General features: G+C 44.4%; 1 protein-coding gene across 4 annotated transcripts in view; it reads right to left on the minus strand.

Moving 5' to 3' along the window:
* Window positions 1-16,669, minus strand: part of DGKE (diacylglycerol kinase epsilon) — a 77,435-nt gene that overhangs the window by 35,596 nt on the left and 25,170 nt on the right. For all 4 annotated transcript variants that reach the window (XR_008596857.1, XM_054976912.1, XM_054976910.1 and 1 more), the window contains 5 exons: window positions 14,869-14,988; window positions 10,207-10,350; window positions 9,354-9,511; window positions 3,840-3,891; window positions 1,700-1,813 (listed from right to left, as the gene is read on the minus strand). Coding sequence is in view for 3 of the 4 variants with exons in the window: in XM_054976912.1 (XP_054832887.1) it covers window positions 1,700-1,813; window positions 3,840-3,891; window positions 9,354-9,511; window positions 10,207-10,350; window positions 14,869-14,988 (588 nt within the window). In the remaining variant the exon portion in view is untranslated. The remainder of the gene's footprint in view (window positions 1-1,699; window positions 1,814-3,839; window positions 3,892-9,353; window positions 9,512-10,206; window positions 10,351-14,868; window positions 14,989-16,669) is intronic.

A 16,669-nucleotide genomic window follows, 5' to 3' on the forward strand; every position in this document is an offset into this window, starting at 1 on the left:
CCGATGCCCAGGTGAACGCTGCCCTGGCGAACAGAGATCCCACGGCTGAGGCTCTTAAGGATGCTGCAGATGCATCAAAATCCCGGCACAGTGCCTCTTCAATCGGATGGATCCTCAGGCATGCCCTCTGCATCCATAGGCAGAACAGAGGTAGTAGCCAGGCTGGAGATTGGGTCATCCTACAACTGGTAACTGATCTTCTTCATTGCATTTTGACCCAAAGTGTAGAGCTTATTGAACACCGACTGCAAGGACTTTGGCTTTGCTGGGTTATCCCACTCTGCCTTTAGTATACTGTGGAACATGGCTAGTAAAGGCACCCCCGTCTGTGGTGAGCCCATTTTGGGGAGAACCCTTTCACTGCCCTGTGGGTAGGACTGGTCTGTGTCTTCCTTCCTCATGTCCTTTTGGGTAATCTCAAGCACCCTTAAGACCTTTGGTAATAATCTCGAGTACAGCTCTTGAGGAAAAAGCCGGATGTGCGCAGAGGCTACTGTCCCCTCCTCCTCCTCTGAAAGCTCTCCATCCTCAGTATCTGACTGTATCTGAGAGTTCAGAGTGTTAGTGAGGTTCCTCTGACTGGCTAGAAGATTCCTCTGCCCATTCCTTCTCTCTTCTCCTCTTAGCCTTGTGAGGGGGATCAGACTTTGCCCGCCTTTTGCTTTTGCCAGAAGTCAGCTTTTGACTTTCCTTAGTGGACGGTTTCTGCTGCTCTCTGAACTCCTTCACCACTCTCAACTCCCTTCTCATCTCACTCCTCATCCAGGCCAGAATACTTGCTTTTGCATCATGGCCAGAGAGATCTAAGGCATTATTTTCCTGACTCACTCCACTGGGGCCTTGTGCTGATTGCAGGGAGAGAGGAGAGCTTGGGATATCCAGGCTGCTTATGGCTCCCTCTGCCATCCCAGCTTCACACTGCCCTGCCTTGGAAGCCAGGCCTGCCAAAAATCTTCCCGCCTAGGGAAGAGAGAAAATGGTGTCCATTCAGAGAGATCAAGAAGAGAAAGAGGGAAGGAGGGATAGAGTAGTGGTGGTGAGGGGTGGGCTGAAAACCCCCAAGGAGCCATTCACGGCACCCACAGACTCACTCCTTCTGAAGGCTCCAGGGGCCAAAACGCCTCTCTGGTTGTGCCGTACTCCCTTGTAGCCCCCGTCAGGATCATGGCTCCTTACCTTATGTCAGGCCCGGATCAGCTCTCAGTCAATGCTGCCGCCGTTGCCCGTGCACTCGGAGCACTGGAGGTTGCTTTGGGCTGGCTTTTCGGCTGCGAGTGGGCGCGTTGCTGTCTTGCGCTCCTTTGCCAAGGGCGCCTTGCTTCCTTCTCGTTCATGCCACTTTCCAGCCGGTTCAAGGAGCCCCAGCCCTTTTAGCCACTTCCCCGCGGGGCTTCCAAGGTGGGAGAGACAGTGCGGGGTAGGAAGGACAAGCCTTTCCTTTTCCCCCTTCCCCTCGTGCCGCCGCGTCTGTCTTCTGGTTTTGGGGGGGGGGATTGCTTCGCTCACTAGAGCAAGCCAACACACAACCCTGCCAGAGTAGGGCCGGAAAAAACTGGAGATCCAGGGAAGAGCCCCTCCTACCTGGGATTGTTAAGCCAAACCGATCCTGCGCAAGAGGAGGAGCTACTTCCCATCAATCAGACTGACCCACTCCTGGACCATGGGAGAATAGAGAAAGTTTTGGTTTTACTCAGCATACCTTGTTAATAATCCTACTGGAAAACAGAGAGGGAGACTTCTCACGATGTGCATGAAAATTCAGAGCCATAAGAGCATCTGGCCCTATAGAAAAATAGTTGTTCATTGTGAAGACCTGCAGAGGGGGGAAAAATGGATTAACAGGTTTGGAAAATCTCTGGGGAAATATCTAAAAAACATCCTACTGCATAATTGCACTTAGCTGTTTTAGTATAAATAATATTGCATGGTGCTTTGTACACTAAAAAGGATATGAAGATTTCCTTTTTAAAAAGCTAAAGCTATCCAGGCAGCAACTTATGCATATTTGTAACAGAATAAACCCCACGAAGGGGTGCAGAAGATCCCCCGTTTTATGCCTGGCATCTCCAGGTGAAAGGACCAGGTGGTAGCAGGTGACGTGAAAGACCTTCTTCTGGAGACCTGGAGAGTTACTGCCCATCTGAACAGACAACACTGACCTTGACAGAGTGATGACCTGTTTCAGTATAAAGCAGCTTCATGTATTCATAAAGGGATTTAGTTCTGAGGAAGCATCTACTGCATCGGGCTGCACAACACGAAAACAGCCCAATACCCAGAACCAAACCAGATGCAGTGGGGAAGGGAAAGAAATCCAAGTATCTTTTATTCACGTATACAGCAAGGAGGAGTCTATTCTAAATAGGAAATGGAGCACAATGGTGATGGAAGCCCAGTTCCCTTTCCTCCTTCTCTATACTTCACGGATTTAAGCGTTTTTTTCTTCTGGTAAGAGATCTCAGTTGGGAGAAGACCTGTTCTGAACAACTGAGGACAGTGAGGCAAGGTGAGCAAAGCAGGCAGGGCCTATGTTTTCTGCTCTTTGTTCAGTAAAGAACCAGCTCTCACCCCTTGCTTTACATATATCGGCAGTGCTTGGGACACTGTACCAATATACTCTGAAACTCTTAGTTTCAGTCTCCTTATAGTTTGGAATGTTTAACTGTTCTCAAATGGAGGCCACACAATCCTCTAGAGAGGGTTTGTATGCATGCACATGATCTGGCCACAGTGACTGATGCTCTGATTACATCCAGGATAGATTACTACGATGCTCTGTGTGTGTGGCTGCCTTTGAAAACGGACCAGAAACGTCTAAATGGTGGGAGCCTCGGGCTGAATTCAAGCATCGTATTGCTCCGGACCGGCACCAGATGCCCATTCTCTTCCAGGCACAATTCACAGGGCTGGTCCTTACTTCTAAAGCTACAAATGGCTTGGGGCCAGGAGACTAGGGAAGGACTCTGCCTCCTGCCACCCTCCCACATAGTCCAGCCGGACAGTTAAGACCTGTTTCCAAAGCACTGCCTTTGCCTTCAGAGGCGAGGCGGGTGGTGACCACAGGCAGGGACTTTTCCCGTCGTGGCCCCTCGCTTGCGGAATGCCCTCCCCCTTGAGGTTCTCTGTCAGGTACCAGGCTTGTTAGCCCAGGCTTTTAATTATGGGGTTAACTTTTAATATCCTTTTTTAGTGCTTTTAACCTGCAAACTTAAGAGTCATTTTCAATTGCTCAGTGTTTTTATGCTCTGGTTGGGCTTTTAACATTGGGTTTTAATTAATAACTTTTAACGCTTTTACTGTATTTTATTTCGTAAGCTACCTTGGGCAGGTTCCCCAGGGAGGCCAAATAATTTTGGTATAAATAAATAAATAAATCACAGAGACAGAATAACTCTACATTTAGACTACGCCACTTTAGAAAACAGGTGAAATTGTATATGATGAAACAGGAGATCTTAAAATTAATTCCAGGGTAGAGAGAGAGATTGTTTACTTAAATGCACTTCTACTCAAACCTCAGGGTGAGATAAATTTAAGCATGTGCAGTCTCCTTAAAAGAAAAAAAGAATAACATCTAGGACCCTTCTAGTCTACAGTGCATTCTCAGCAGGTAAGGCAAAACAAATGATCTTGAAATATGCATTCTTGCTTAAGAACATACAAAAGTGCTTTGCTGGATCCAAGTCAAGATCTACTTGCCCATCATATTTTACAAGAACCCCAACAGGCCCAAGGTGGTCCACTAGAAATTGGCTAGCAATGACTACTGATTACATCCTGCCCACTTTGGGTTCCAGCAATTTACTCACTGTATAAACTCATCTATTTTCAAGTCATACCTTTTGCTTTCTTAAATTGTAGTATCCTTTATTTGTTACCTGGACTTTCCACCTGAAACAAAAAGTTTTACACTTAATCTAATTGCCCAGAAATCACTTTTTCCCAAACAAACTTCAAATGACAAAACCCTCACCCCTAATAAAAACTGCATCTGAAATGTTACAGACTGTCTTGCGGCACATTACTAATTCTTTCTTCAAAAGATGCTTAAGCTTCATCTTCTATCCGTGCATGAAAGGGGACAAGTCTTTCCACAGGCAGTGAGGACAACCCCAGACCCGAAGATTAGAAAGTGAGCAAGCTCATCTGGAACCTCATTTCAAACACCAGTGTCAAAAAAACTCTACCAACACTGTTGTAGGGAGATCACATTTTGCTACAGTGCTGCTGGTCCCCAACTTTCAAAGGCTAAGACAACTTACAAGGAGTATCACACTGCCAGGCTAACCCTAACCAAGCATCGTACAGAATTTCTTTGAACTGGAAGATTTCAACATAGGTAATTTCCTAGATCAGCTAGGCTTTCCAGACTGGGAAAACCCTGGATGCCACATCAACACGGCAAGTGCAAGGATATACAGGTGCCTAGGCCTTCCCTTCCCCCCACCCCTCCTGAGACTTAGTTCAATTGCCTTCCAGAGAACCACTGCCTCTTCATTCTCCTTTGCTAGAACACCTTCCTAAACCATGGAGGAATGCAACCATCAATGATTTTCAGTCTTCTAGTTGAAATTACAGGGGACAGTGTTGCCCAAAGGGTAACTCCTTGTGAGTTGGGGGCAATTAGCAACAAGGAGAATCGGCGAGTGGAGGGGTAACTTAGGGATCTTTTTGCCTATGTATACGGGGACTGTCCCAGCTAGAGAACTCCTTTCAATAAACAGACAGACGTTCAATAAAAGGAGGGGGGGTTATTGAAATTAACAAGGATCAACAGCACACAACATGCATTCAGAGATAACCAGAAAGCAGTGGTGAAAGCTGGATAGAGTTTGAGGGATTGGGTGATATTTACCTATCCAGACGTCCAGGAAAGAGAGGAGCAGCATTGAGCGGACTGCGCTTCAAGGTGGAAGGGACTCGAACAGAGGTTAGAAGGTGGATGTGGGATCCGAAGTATACATACAGCTATGACAGAGAGGTAGTCTATTTCATACCATAGATCCTACCCAGGGGTAAGATTGCATCTTATACCCCCAAAACAATGATTTGAGTGGTTGTTCCTGGGGTGGAACAAAGGACTGTGAAGTTGTCTTGGGGGCGAGACAAAGAGCAGGTGAACTGTCTCCAAAGTGGGACAATAAGCCAGTAAACCATCTTTGAGGTGTAACAAAGAACTAGGAAGGTTTCATTAGGTTTTCCCGGGCAGCACGACAGCTATCAATTATGACTGACAACTCGTGAGGTGGATGGGTGAGGCTACCAGCTACCTGAATCGCCTAAGAATAAGGAAGTAGTTAAAGTGAGATCAATAGGGCGGGTGCATTGATTAAATTAGGAACTCCGGGAAGGCCCTACTGTATCAGGAGTCTTCATGCACCTCTGGGCCATGAGAGGAGTTCGAGCTGCCCTTGCCTGTTCTCCCGATGTCTACACATTCCATCTCCCAGGTGGGATCTAGCTGGTCTGCTTGGGCACCAGCATCCATGTTTTCTGCTTGCTTGGGCAGTACTTTTAGCACCTGAAGCACATTCAGAGAAGAAGTTCATGGCATATCCATAACCATACACCTGCTAATATTATGGGGGCGGTTTTGACCAGTATGAGGGAGGGGAATTTATGCACCTCTGGCACCAACATGCTGAGGCATGGCTGCAGCAGAAAAGAAGGAAGTGACATCACAAAACTCGTGTGTAACCAAATTTAGAAGCCCATGTTGACTTACTATCCATGTTGCCTAAAATTCTTGCCAACGCCAATGATTCTGAAACAAACTTTCCCCTGTCCTAGCCTTAATATACCTGACAAGTTTTTCTTTACAGCTAAGTACCACAAAATGAACATTTGCCTGCTGCTGATGGGGCCAGAGAGTTCCCTGGCCCCATCAGCCGCGGGCGAAGGTGGCAGAGGGGAGGTAGGGTTAAGCCTGCACCCTGCGCCTGGCGCTCTGTTCGCCTGCTGGTGACAGTGAGTTCCCTGGCCCCATCAGCAGCGGGCGAAGGCGGCACCGACCCAATGCCAGGGAGAAGGAGACTCCCCCGTCTCCCTGGCATTGGGTGAAGAGGAGGCAGCTGCGGGGGGGGGGGGAGCTAGTTTAAACTGGCCACCCCCGCTCACTGACCCAATGTCAGGGTGACAGGGAATTCCCCCACCTCCCCCTCCATCGGGTTAAGAGAAAGCTGTGGGGACAGGGAAGCTTTTATGTAGTAAAGATTCATTTAATTGTCACCTAAATACATTGAATTTGGTTCTGTAAGTTACACTTACAGGATTATGGTCATAAAAAGACTTTGGCAATATCACCACTTTACCAATTTTGGCCACCAAATTTTTCGATACCCAGATCACATCTATATGTGACAAAGATTTATGTCTCTCAGAGTAAAATGTATATTCTCTTGAGTCCCATTTTTTTTTGACTCCAAACATCCACCAAACCCATATTATCAAGCATGTCAAAACAAACCTTTGGTAATTTGCCTTGAGTATCTTTTCTGGTTTTCTCAGAACATCTATCTATTTGTGGAGAAACTACACCTTTCCAATTACTCATCAAACAACAGTTTTCATAGGACAGATCCACCAATTTCCCCCCCCAAATATTTGTAGAACCTCCCTTTCCCTCATTTTGTGCATAGATTCTCACCACTAAAGTTTTGTTCCGTTTAATTTCACCTCCACGGTTGTCAGATATTAAAAGTTCTGGTTTCAATGCTGACTTTAGATACAATACCACCCCACTTTTTCTTTTTATTATCTGAAGAGACAAATATCCCCCCCCCCCAAATTATGTACTCCAAATACTTGATGACTTTTTTCCTGATATGTGTTGCTTGTAAGCAAATGATGTTGGCTCTCAATATTTTCAAATAATGAAATACTTTCCATTGTTTTTGAGGAGCATTCGCCCCATTTATATTGCATGTTATGTATCTGTAATCCATATTTGGGCTTAATTATTATCAGAGTCCACATCTTCTTGTTCTTTCTCTTCTTTCTGTTCCAATATGGACTGTTTGGGATCTTCTGCAAATTCTTCCATCTCCTTGTTTTATGTTTCAAAGAAATCTCTTGCTTTAGGTACTAAATTCAACCTGAATCTCTGTTGTTTGGAAATAAAAATCATTCCTTCCAACTTGTCCCATCTAAATGGGATTTTCTTCTGTTTCAGCTTTTCCGTTAAAAATACGTAGTCTCTTCACTTCCTCAGAATTTTGTGGGGTATCTCCTTTAAAAGAATGACCTCGCCTTCCTGTATTCTCTGTTTCTTCTTGTAATGTTGTTGTAAAACTTGGTCTCTCGTAGACTTTTTGACGAAACACGCTATAATATCTTTCAGTAATTTATTCTGTGCCGCATACTTCGTGGAGATTCTATATACTTTATCCACTTCATATCAACTCTTGGGATGTCCAACTGAAGAAATTCCGCCAAAGCCTTGACCACCCTACGTCGAACATCTTCCTCTCGTGTCTCCTTGATGCCTTGTAGTCGCAGAGCATATTCTTTCACCTTTAATTTCAATAAAGATAAATTATCTTGATGTTTCTCTAACACTCTATCAAACACTGCTCTTCTGCTGTCCAGGATCTCCACGTCTTTACATACTCAGAGGGTTTTTTTAAACAGCTCCTTCAATATTTTTAATTTGTTCAGTTAAATCTGCCTTAAATTTCATAAATTGTCTTCCATTTTCCTTCCAAATGAATCAAATTTGTCACCTAATTGATGAAAAGTTTTTGCATCAAATCTGTAGCTGTGATGTCTGTCGAAAGTGTGCGTTTCCTTGTGCCTTGAAATATTTTCCACAAGATGGCTCTGTTTCTCTATAAATAATCTGTAAAGCCTTTTACAGATAATATTTACAATTATCTGTTTACAGATGGAGTTTCAAGGCCAGTATTTCAGCCTTTGCTTCTTCTACATAATTTCATTTATCCAGTCCGGCCAAAATACTTTCTCCCAATACAAATTCATGAATTATAAAGATAAACAAACCATAGATTTTGGGTTTCTCTTAGTCCATGAAATCTTTCTTATGTAGTTTAAAAACTTCCTGCAAATGATGTATCATTAATCTTCTTCTCTCAATTAAAAAGTAAAAAATAGAGAAAAGTCCAGGAAAGCAGAGTATTATCTCGCCACAGAAGAAATAGCTGTGTTGCAGAGTTGCTTAGTACTCTGAAGTTCTTAAGACCAAGGGTCGACTTGCCTTTAAATTCCAATTGTAGCTACGAGTAGATGTCTCCCGGCTCCCGACACTTTAATCTCCAGTAACCACCTGGGCACCTGGGCAATAAAACCTTCAGCAAAGTTGTCAAATGGAGCACAAGTGGTTAAACTCGCGATCCCTCTTTCATTCAGAGCAATTTATCAACTGGAGAAGAATCTCCAGCAGTTAATCAAAGCGACATTGTCTTTCCCCGAACAGAAAGCTTCAGGCAGCCGTGCCCTCAAGTCACGTGTCCCTGACAAGGCTCATCTGTCACGGGATACCCAAGGGCATCAGTTAGAGCTCTATTGGAGCGGTGTTTTTAATTATTCCCATGCTTTCTTAACGGTGTGCATATTACTTGCTATGGTTTTTGTTTGCAGAAGGACAAGTTAAGGCTTTTTTGCAAATCCTATGATTGCAGTCAATTGTACTGAAAATATTTCTGCGTGGGTGGCGCTGTATTACTTCCCTGGCTCTACTAACAGTTTTAAAATATTTAGATTTTTATGCTAACAAGAGTAAGTCACCTAAGTAGTGGACTGTTCATTCTTCACATTTATATTCTACATACATACATAAAGAATACATATACTATGGACCTGAAAAACCTAAAGCCATTAAGATCCTGTTGCAGTTTTATAGGGGAGGGAAATGCTGCACTTATGCTGCTGTGGACTTTTCTAAAGCTGCTCACTAAAAGACTCTCCAGTCAGTAATCATCATAAGCTTTGCTTCCACCTGCAGCAGCTGCTGTGTCTTTGTATGACCCTTGCCCTTTCCACAGCTTAGCAGGGGTTTCTTCTGCTTATACTGCCTCTCTTTAATCTCTTATACAATGCAATCAGAATGATTGATAACAATGTTTACAACCAGAAACGGTTAACACAGACAATGAAGCAGAGCTATTGGACTGGATCCAAAAGATCCTTTCCTCCAAGGGTGGAGCCTTCCTCCAGGACAGGGAGCTTTGCTGCAGGGGAACACACCTCTTCCGCTAGAGGAAGCCTCCACTGTGAGTGGAACTGAACCCTCTGGCTCCAACTCACCACTGTTAATTAGGCACAGAGTTCAGAACTCAATGTGTAACATCAGCTCACTGATGTGAAACGTCTGGAGATTTTTTTGCTTTGTGACTTACCTGTCCAGCTTGCCTCCATCAGCCTCCATGACATTGCGTAGGATTTGCTCCACGGGGACCTCTCCGGCATAGCCAGCACCCCAGCCCAGGGTATTAGACAGGTCATTGCCCGTTCCCAGGGGCAAGATCGCAACCTGTGGGACATACTGCTCTTGCCCCTGCCAGACAGAAGAATTCAAATTTACAGAGCTGCTCACTCCTCAAGCATCTCACATTTAATCCTGGAGTGATAAAACTGCTAAGAACAGCAGATGCCAGATCCACATACTACATACATACTACATACTAATGACCAAAGTGTAAAGAGAATGGAGCTTGTTAACAGGAAAGCTACAACCTACTCTTTTTAAAATAAACCAACAGGTTTACAAGGCACACCAGAAAGTTATTAAGAACTGGAACTTGACCTTGCTGCCCAGAGGAAACTTGAAATAGGGATTGTCCAAGTGAAAAAAACTGGACCTCTTAAGGGACATTGCAACTTATTTACAATGCCAGGCCAGGCATCAGCCTGAGGAACAAGGAAAAGGAAAACCTCTGCCTCTGAGGAGGATCTACAATCATCCAGGAGAGCGGCTGAGGTGTCAGGCGACTCCCAGGGGTGCTCGGGGCCAAACCCTGCTGTGCCTCAAATGAGCTACGGTAAGCGTCAAGTGTGGGCATCGTGTTGGGGTGAGAGGGAGTTAAGGACCATAAGCGCCACCCTGAAGTCCTTGCAGGAGGGGCAAGATTTTAAAACCCCCACCAATAACTAAGTACTTCAGTGCCAGAGATTGGTACAAACTGAACACCAAGTCAGTAGAAAAATGGACTCGAGGACAAGGCTGAAAAGAGTCACGCGGCCACACCCTACCTTGATCTTCATGTCATCAATGGCATCCAAGACCCAGCCCACGGTGCCATCCCCACCACAGACGAGGACACGAGCGGCATTGAAAGGCAGCCAGGAGCAGAGCTGGAGTGCCTTTGCAGGGGTTGTTTTGGTTAGATCAAAAATCTAAACAGAAGAAGAGAGGGAGAGTGACCGCCCTTCATGGGCTGAATATCCCCTTCAGGAATGCAAATGGACTCTCAGCTATGCTAACAAAACGGTCAGCAAAATTAGTCCTATACAACTACGCATCAATGCTCATTTATTGCACTTTTAGGAGACAATGAGTGGGGGGAGATGGGCACATAATACATCAGACCATGCCCTAAAGCATTTCAAGATCTTGGTACCCAGACTGAAAGAACTGTGTTGTGAGATTCAGAAAAAGAAGTGTCAGGCTATGGGTGACAGGCTATGGCAGACAGACCCCTGTACCATCACAGCAAGAATCCAGGCTCTTGGTTAGAAGGTTTTATTCAGGAATCAGATCAGTTCTACAGATATGTCCATAGAATTACTCAGAAGTAAGGCAAGCAACTAAGCAGTAAGAACAGGTTGACAGGAATGGCAACATGTGGGAAAACCTTTCCTCTTAACACACACATTTACTCCTTCCCCGTCTTGAGAACGTCTCACATATTTTCACTATCAAGTCTAGACACTGAGAAAGCAGGAGATCAACGTTGAAACATAGTAATTCATGGATGCAAGCAGTGTACATGGTCAGAAGCACGGAGAGTTTCTACAGTGTTAGATAAAACACCTACAGCTTCTATAAGCCTGTGAAAGCAAAGCAGTTATGGCATTGGCAATATGACATCAAGATACAGCATGAAACACTGGTTCAGAACAGCATCACTGGTTCAGCATGAAAACAATGGCATGGATGGGGCACAGACATGACAAGAGGCACAAGCTTAACAAACAGTAAGCTGAACAAACAGCAGGCTTCCGTCAAAGCATCCTGTATCATTCCCCAAGTAGGGCTCAAGTGACAAAACAGAAAAGTTAAAAGCTGCAGCTATTTTCCAAAGCAAGCTGAATATTTTAGCAAAGTTTGGAAGAATGGTTGTTGGGGGTTTTCCGGGCTGTATTGCCGTGGTCTTGGCATTGTAGTTCCTGACGTTTCGCCAGCAGCTGTGGCTGGCATCTTCAGAGGTGTAGCACCAAAAGACAGAGATCTCTCAGTGTGGAAGAATGATGGGTGTTGCCGCAGGAGGTTTTAAACCTGGTCCCACCCCAGTTGTGGACATTCTGCAATACCCCCACAAGGGAGGTTTTCCCAGCGGGAAAACGTTTCCCAACAACGCAGCACCCAAGCCACAAGTGTTAAAGTAATCACAATTTGTGCAGTCGTTGGTAGGCAAAATGTGTTCCTTTAGGGGACTTGGGACAGTTCCTTGCAGGCCAGTCTGTGCACAGGAGTTGCCCAGAGCGGGAAGTATTGGGGGAGGGGGGGAAGAGAGGAGTTCACGAACCAGCATGGCGAGAGGGAGGAGAGGAGAGCGACCGCATTGCGACCCTTATCAGCAGTAGCTGATGAGAGCCTGATGCCGGGGAAAGTTACACAACCATATCCACACCGTGTTTCTAAAGGATGTATGCCATCTGTTTCACCAGGCACTCCATACAAAATGGTCCACCCAGACTCTCCGTAAATGCAACTGTCATTTTTACAAAAGCAGGATTTCAGCTATTTGTTTGCAGAATGGGCAATGGACACCTGATTTGCCCAAAAAATTTAGATGCAACTCCATGACTGGTTGGTCCAAGAGGTTTCCAAGTCTCCCAAGGCTCAGATGGTAGAGCATGAAAGCTCAAGGGAGTAGAGCTTGCCATTAAAGAAAAAGCAAATGATTGTTCCCAGTTTATTGTCTGTACAGGATTTATGTATTTATGTATGTCATTTATAGTCCACCTTTCTCACTGAGACTCAAGGTGGATTACACAGTATGAGATTAATACAATCTGTATCAAGTACATTTCCATACAGTATCAAGGACATTTCCATAAACAATGCCGTAGGGTAAATAGATACAAGTTTGAAAAAACATAGCATTAGCAAGAATCCAATACAAAGTAGAAGAAAATACTGAAACAGAACATAACCACTTCTAGGACTGACATTAGACAACATGAAGCACAGGTAGTACATAAAGAGTACATATTTAAAGTAACAAATAATATGTAAGGCAACATAGTGGTGAAATCTATGATCCCTAATTCATTAGCAAAACATCTGAGACCCCATCCCTACAATACATCCTCCCATTTGAGTAAAAAGCCTTTTTGAATAAATCAGTTTTGCATCGTTTGTGGAAAGCCAGGAGGGTGGGGGCCCTCTTGACCTCCTCAGGCAGGCCGTTCCACAGGGTAGGGGCCACCACAGAGAAAGCCCGTGTACAGGCTGCTGTTGATTTCACCCATGTGCAGCCTGGCACCTGCAGGAGACCCTATTCAGATGAGCGAAGCTGCCATAGAGGAACATACGGAGGGAGGCGGTCCCACAGGTAACTGATAGGTAGCCAATGGAGTGACTGTAGATTAGGAGTGATGCTCCTGCTCCTGCTCACTCCTGCTAACAGTCGAGCTGCAGCATTTTGTACTAACTGGAACCTCCTAGTTCGCTTAGATGGGAGACCTATATATAATGCATTACAATAGTCAAGCCTTGCTGTTACCATAGCATGGATCCAGGTGGCCAGGTAGGCTGTGTCGAGATAAGAAGCCATCTTTCAGGCAAGAGTGAGATTGTGAAAAGCATTTTTTGCCGCTGCCTTAACTTGTTTTTCTAGTAGTAGCACTTGATCCAGTGTAACTCGTAGGCTCTTAACCGAGTCAGTGAGGGTCAAACAAACTCCATCAAAAGTGGGGAGTACAATATCCTTCAAGATCTCTGCCTTCCCAATAAGCATCGCTTCAGTCTTGTCTGGGTTCAATTTCAATTTGTTGTTTTTCAACCATTTCACCACAGCTGTCAGGCAGCGATCTAAGATTTCTACTGCATCCTGTGGGGACCTGGATAGCGAGATACAGAGTTGGGTCTCATCTGCATATTGATGACATCCAACTCCATTGCTGCGAATGAGTTCTCCTAGAGGCTTTACGTAGCGGTTGAATAACATGGGAGATAAGACTGCGCCCTGCGGAACCCCACAAGGTAGTTCCCATTCTGGAGACAGCTGATCTCCAGCAGCCACCCTTTGAGGCTGTTCCTGTGAGTTCTCAAAGTATAGTTTATTATGACGCACTCATGCCTGCTGTTGAAACCACAGTCTCCCAAAGAAAGAACCTCTCCCCCCGCCGCCCCCGAATTCGTATGAAACTAGCAGAGAAAGTGAGTGGCTTTGCTTTAGATATAATCAATAGTAAGGCCATTCAATGAACAGATGCAATAGGGTATGGCGGCAGAAAATTTGAAAACAATAATATGTCCAAAGACAGAGATAAAACATTTCTGAAACAAAGCGAAATCAATTAACACGACATCTTTAACAACATGGGAACTACCCAGTAGGAGTATATCTACACCAGCAGACAATACCCAACAGCTTAGTTTATAGTTCCTGCCCCTTACTAAGGCATCACTTTGAGCTATTTCTTATGGCACAGCCTTACCATCTGAGTCGAGAGCCCCCCTGAATAACTCAGTTTTACAGTTTGCAGAAAGTCAGGGAGTGGGGGCTCTCCTGACCTCTTCAGGCAGGCCGTCCCATAGCGTAGGGGCCACCACAGAGAAAGCCCCGATTTTGCCCAGCTGAAGAGCAGCGTCTGCAGAAGGCCTTGTTCAGCTGAATGAAGCTGCTAGGGCAGAACACAGGGAGAGAGGTGGTTGCACAGATACTAGCAGCCGAGGCCATGAAGGGCTTGGAATGTGATAGCCATGGACTTGAATTGAGCCCAGGAAATGATGGGAAGCCGATGGAGTGACTGCAGAATGGGAGTGATATGCAGGCTCCGTCTGCCTCCTGAAAGTAAACCAGCGGCAGCAGAAGTCTCCAAGTTGACTTTTAAGGGAGACTTATGTAGGGAGGAGCATTACAGCAGTCTATCTTACCACAGCATGAATCCAGGTGGCAGAATCGGCCATGTCAAACTAGGGGACCATCTTTAGGGTTGGACTGAGCTGGAAGAAGGCCTCTTTTGCAGCTGCATTAAGATTTCTCTACCACAGTGTGGGATCCAATATAATCCCTAGGCTCAAAATTCAGTCAGCCGGGGTTAACTGAAACCCAAAGATTGGAAGTACAATGTCCTTCAAGTTCTCTGCTTTTCTAACCAGCATCGCATCTGTTATGGAGCGCATTCTATCGTATCTCACTCTGCTGTGCGTACAGGCTAGCCTCAGATTAGAGATACACCCAACTTTGCGTGTGTATCTCCAAGCAAGCCACTAACATTTTTAACAGGGTGGTAATTTTTTATAAAATGATTGGCAAGATTGCCATATAAGTTCTAGAACAAAACACTCATATCACACTTATGAGACAGAAACATCCTGTTCTAAAAATCAGACTACTGGGCTTTCATGAATCGGGTTCCTTAGCAGGGTGCCTAAATTGAGTTATACATAAAATATATTTCATGTTTTATGCTGACGACGAGAGGGCCCTGCCCACAGTTTTATTAAACCAGCACCGTTACCTGAACTGGGTTTAGCAAGATCTTAAATTGTCCCAGCAATGTTTCGCCCATATTGTTGCCGCTCCGAGTATTAGCCAGGATTAGCAATGGAGTCCAATCTTTTCTGTAAGGGGAAGCTAACTGCAAGCAAAAGAACAACAAAAAATCCTTACAATTTCACCTGAGTGACTCATTCTTATAACCAGCACAGAACACTTACACACACACACACACAGAGAGAGAGAGAGAGAGAGAGAAAGAAAACAGTTCGCAATTTGGAAACACGCACTCATTTTCTAATTCAGTATGACCTAAGAGCTCATTCACTCACAGCCTGTGTTTTGTGCTTTAACATTACTCACTTTTTAATCATGAAAAACAAACCAGGAACTGTGAAATAACTAAGTCCAAATTTCTAAAACTTAGCAAACAAGTTTTTCTGTTCTCTAAGAAGGTGGTCTCAAAGAGACACTTCACTAAGGAGTTAGGGACCATAGACTTCACTACTGTGTACTCTCTGTTGTCTTATATACTATCTGTTGCTTTAAGTATGATCCTACTGGGCAGTTTTATGTCGTTTAATATGTTAGTCTTAGAATTGCATATGCTCTGTTTCAGCATTTCTTCTCCTCTGTAATGGATTCTTGCTGATGTTATGTCTTTGCAAATTTACATTTCTATATCCTATTGCACTGTTTATTGAAATGTCCTTGATACTGTCTGTACTAATCTCACACTATCTAATCTACCTTGAGTCTCAGTGAGAAAAGAAGACTACAAATGACATAAATAAATCAAATACATCAAAAGGCTGGAGGCTTCATTTCTTTAAAAAATAACAACCAGGAATTCAGAGGAACTGAAATTTGAAATAGAAATAATTAAGTGGCAATAGATTATTCTAATGGTATACTTCAATAGCAATTACCACTTTTTTCGTAGAAGTCCACAAAAAGCCCTATGGTAGGTAGCATGGCAGGAAAAATGGTGGGGGGAAGGCATGATGAGGAGGCAACAGAGGAGAAGGCAGTGTTGATGTGGAGAGGACCATTTTTACAGGGAAGGAAAATGCATCTCATTCTTTCCAGACAACACAATAATGCACTTGGACAACATTCCTTCTAAACAGTGGAGGCACAGCAGACATGGGAAAGAGCAGATTCAAAGAACACCTAGAAAGAGAATGCTTAGAGCACAGTGTATGAATGCTCCCCCCGAGCCCCATTCCAGTTTGGAAGACAGGCTATTCTTTATTAACTTTGCTCTTTTACTGGTATTATTTCAAATGGGCTTCAAGACGAATTTAAGTTTCCTTGTACAGTGGGAAACTGAAAGCAAGTTCATCGTAAAACTGTCTGACAAGCCACTGGATCCAAGGGTAAAGGTACCACCTCTCCTTTTGCAATCCTAAATTCAGATTTTTAATCAAGATGAATCATTTCTAGAGTAACATTGCACAGAGATTGTGCTTTGCAACCCCAATTCCAATAATTTTCTGTCAGTCCCTGGCAGTTAGATCCCCAAGTCCCTCACTGCAAGCAAGCAGGTGCATTGGTTGAAGAAACTTTATTTAGAGATCTATTCAATTCAGGTATGCACTCATAGGTAGAAGTTGGCAGAAGTGATTAGTCAAACAACAGGACTACTGATGTAGGGAGACATTCTCCTGCCCCTTTGCAGTCAGGCGCGAAAACCTAAGTTACATGGGAATCAAGCAGTTTAGTCTAGACAAAGTACAGAGTGGAATCATTCCCTCCTGTGAAAAGAGACATTTCAGTACACAGCTGCAGCTTCGGCCCAAGGCCACTCAAAAGTGAAAGCA

Source organism: Eublepharis macularius, chromosome 4, assembly GCF_028583425.1.
Source record: "Eublepharis macularius isolate TG4126 chromosome 4, MPM_Emac_v1.0, whole genome shotgun sequence".
Lineage (NCBI taxonomy): Eukaryota > Metazoa > Chordata > Lepidosauria > Squamata > Eublepharidae > Eublepharis > Eublepharis macularius.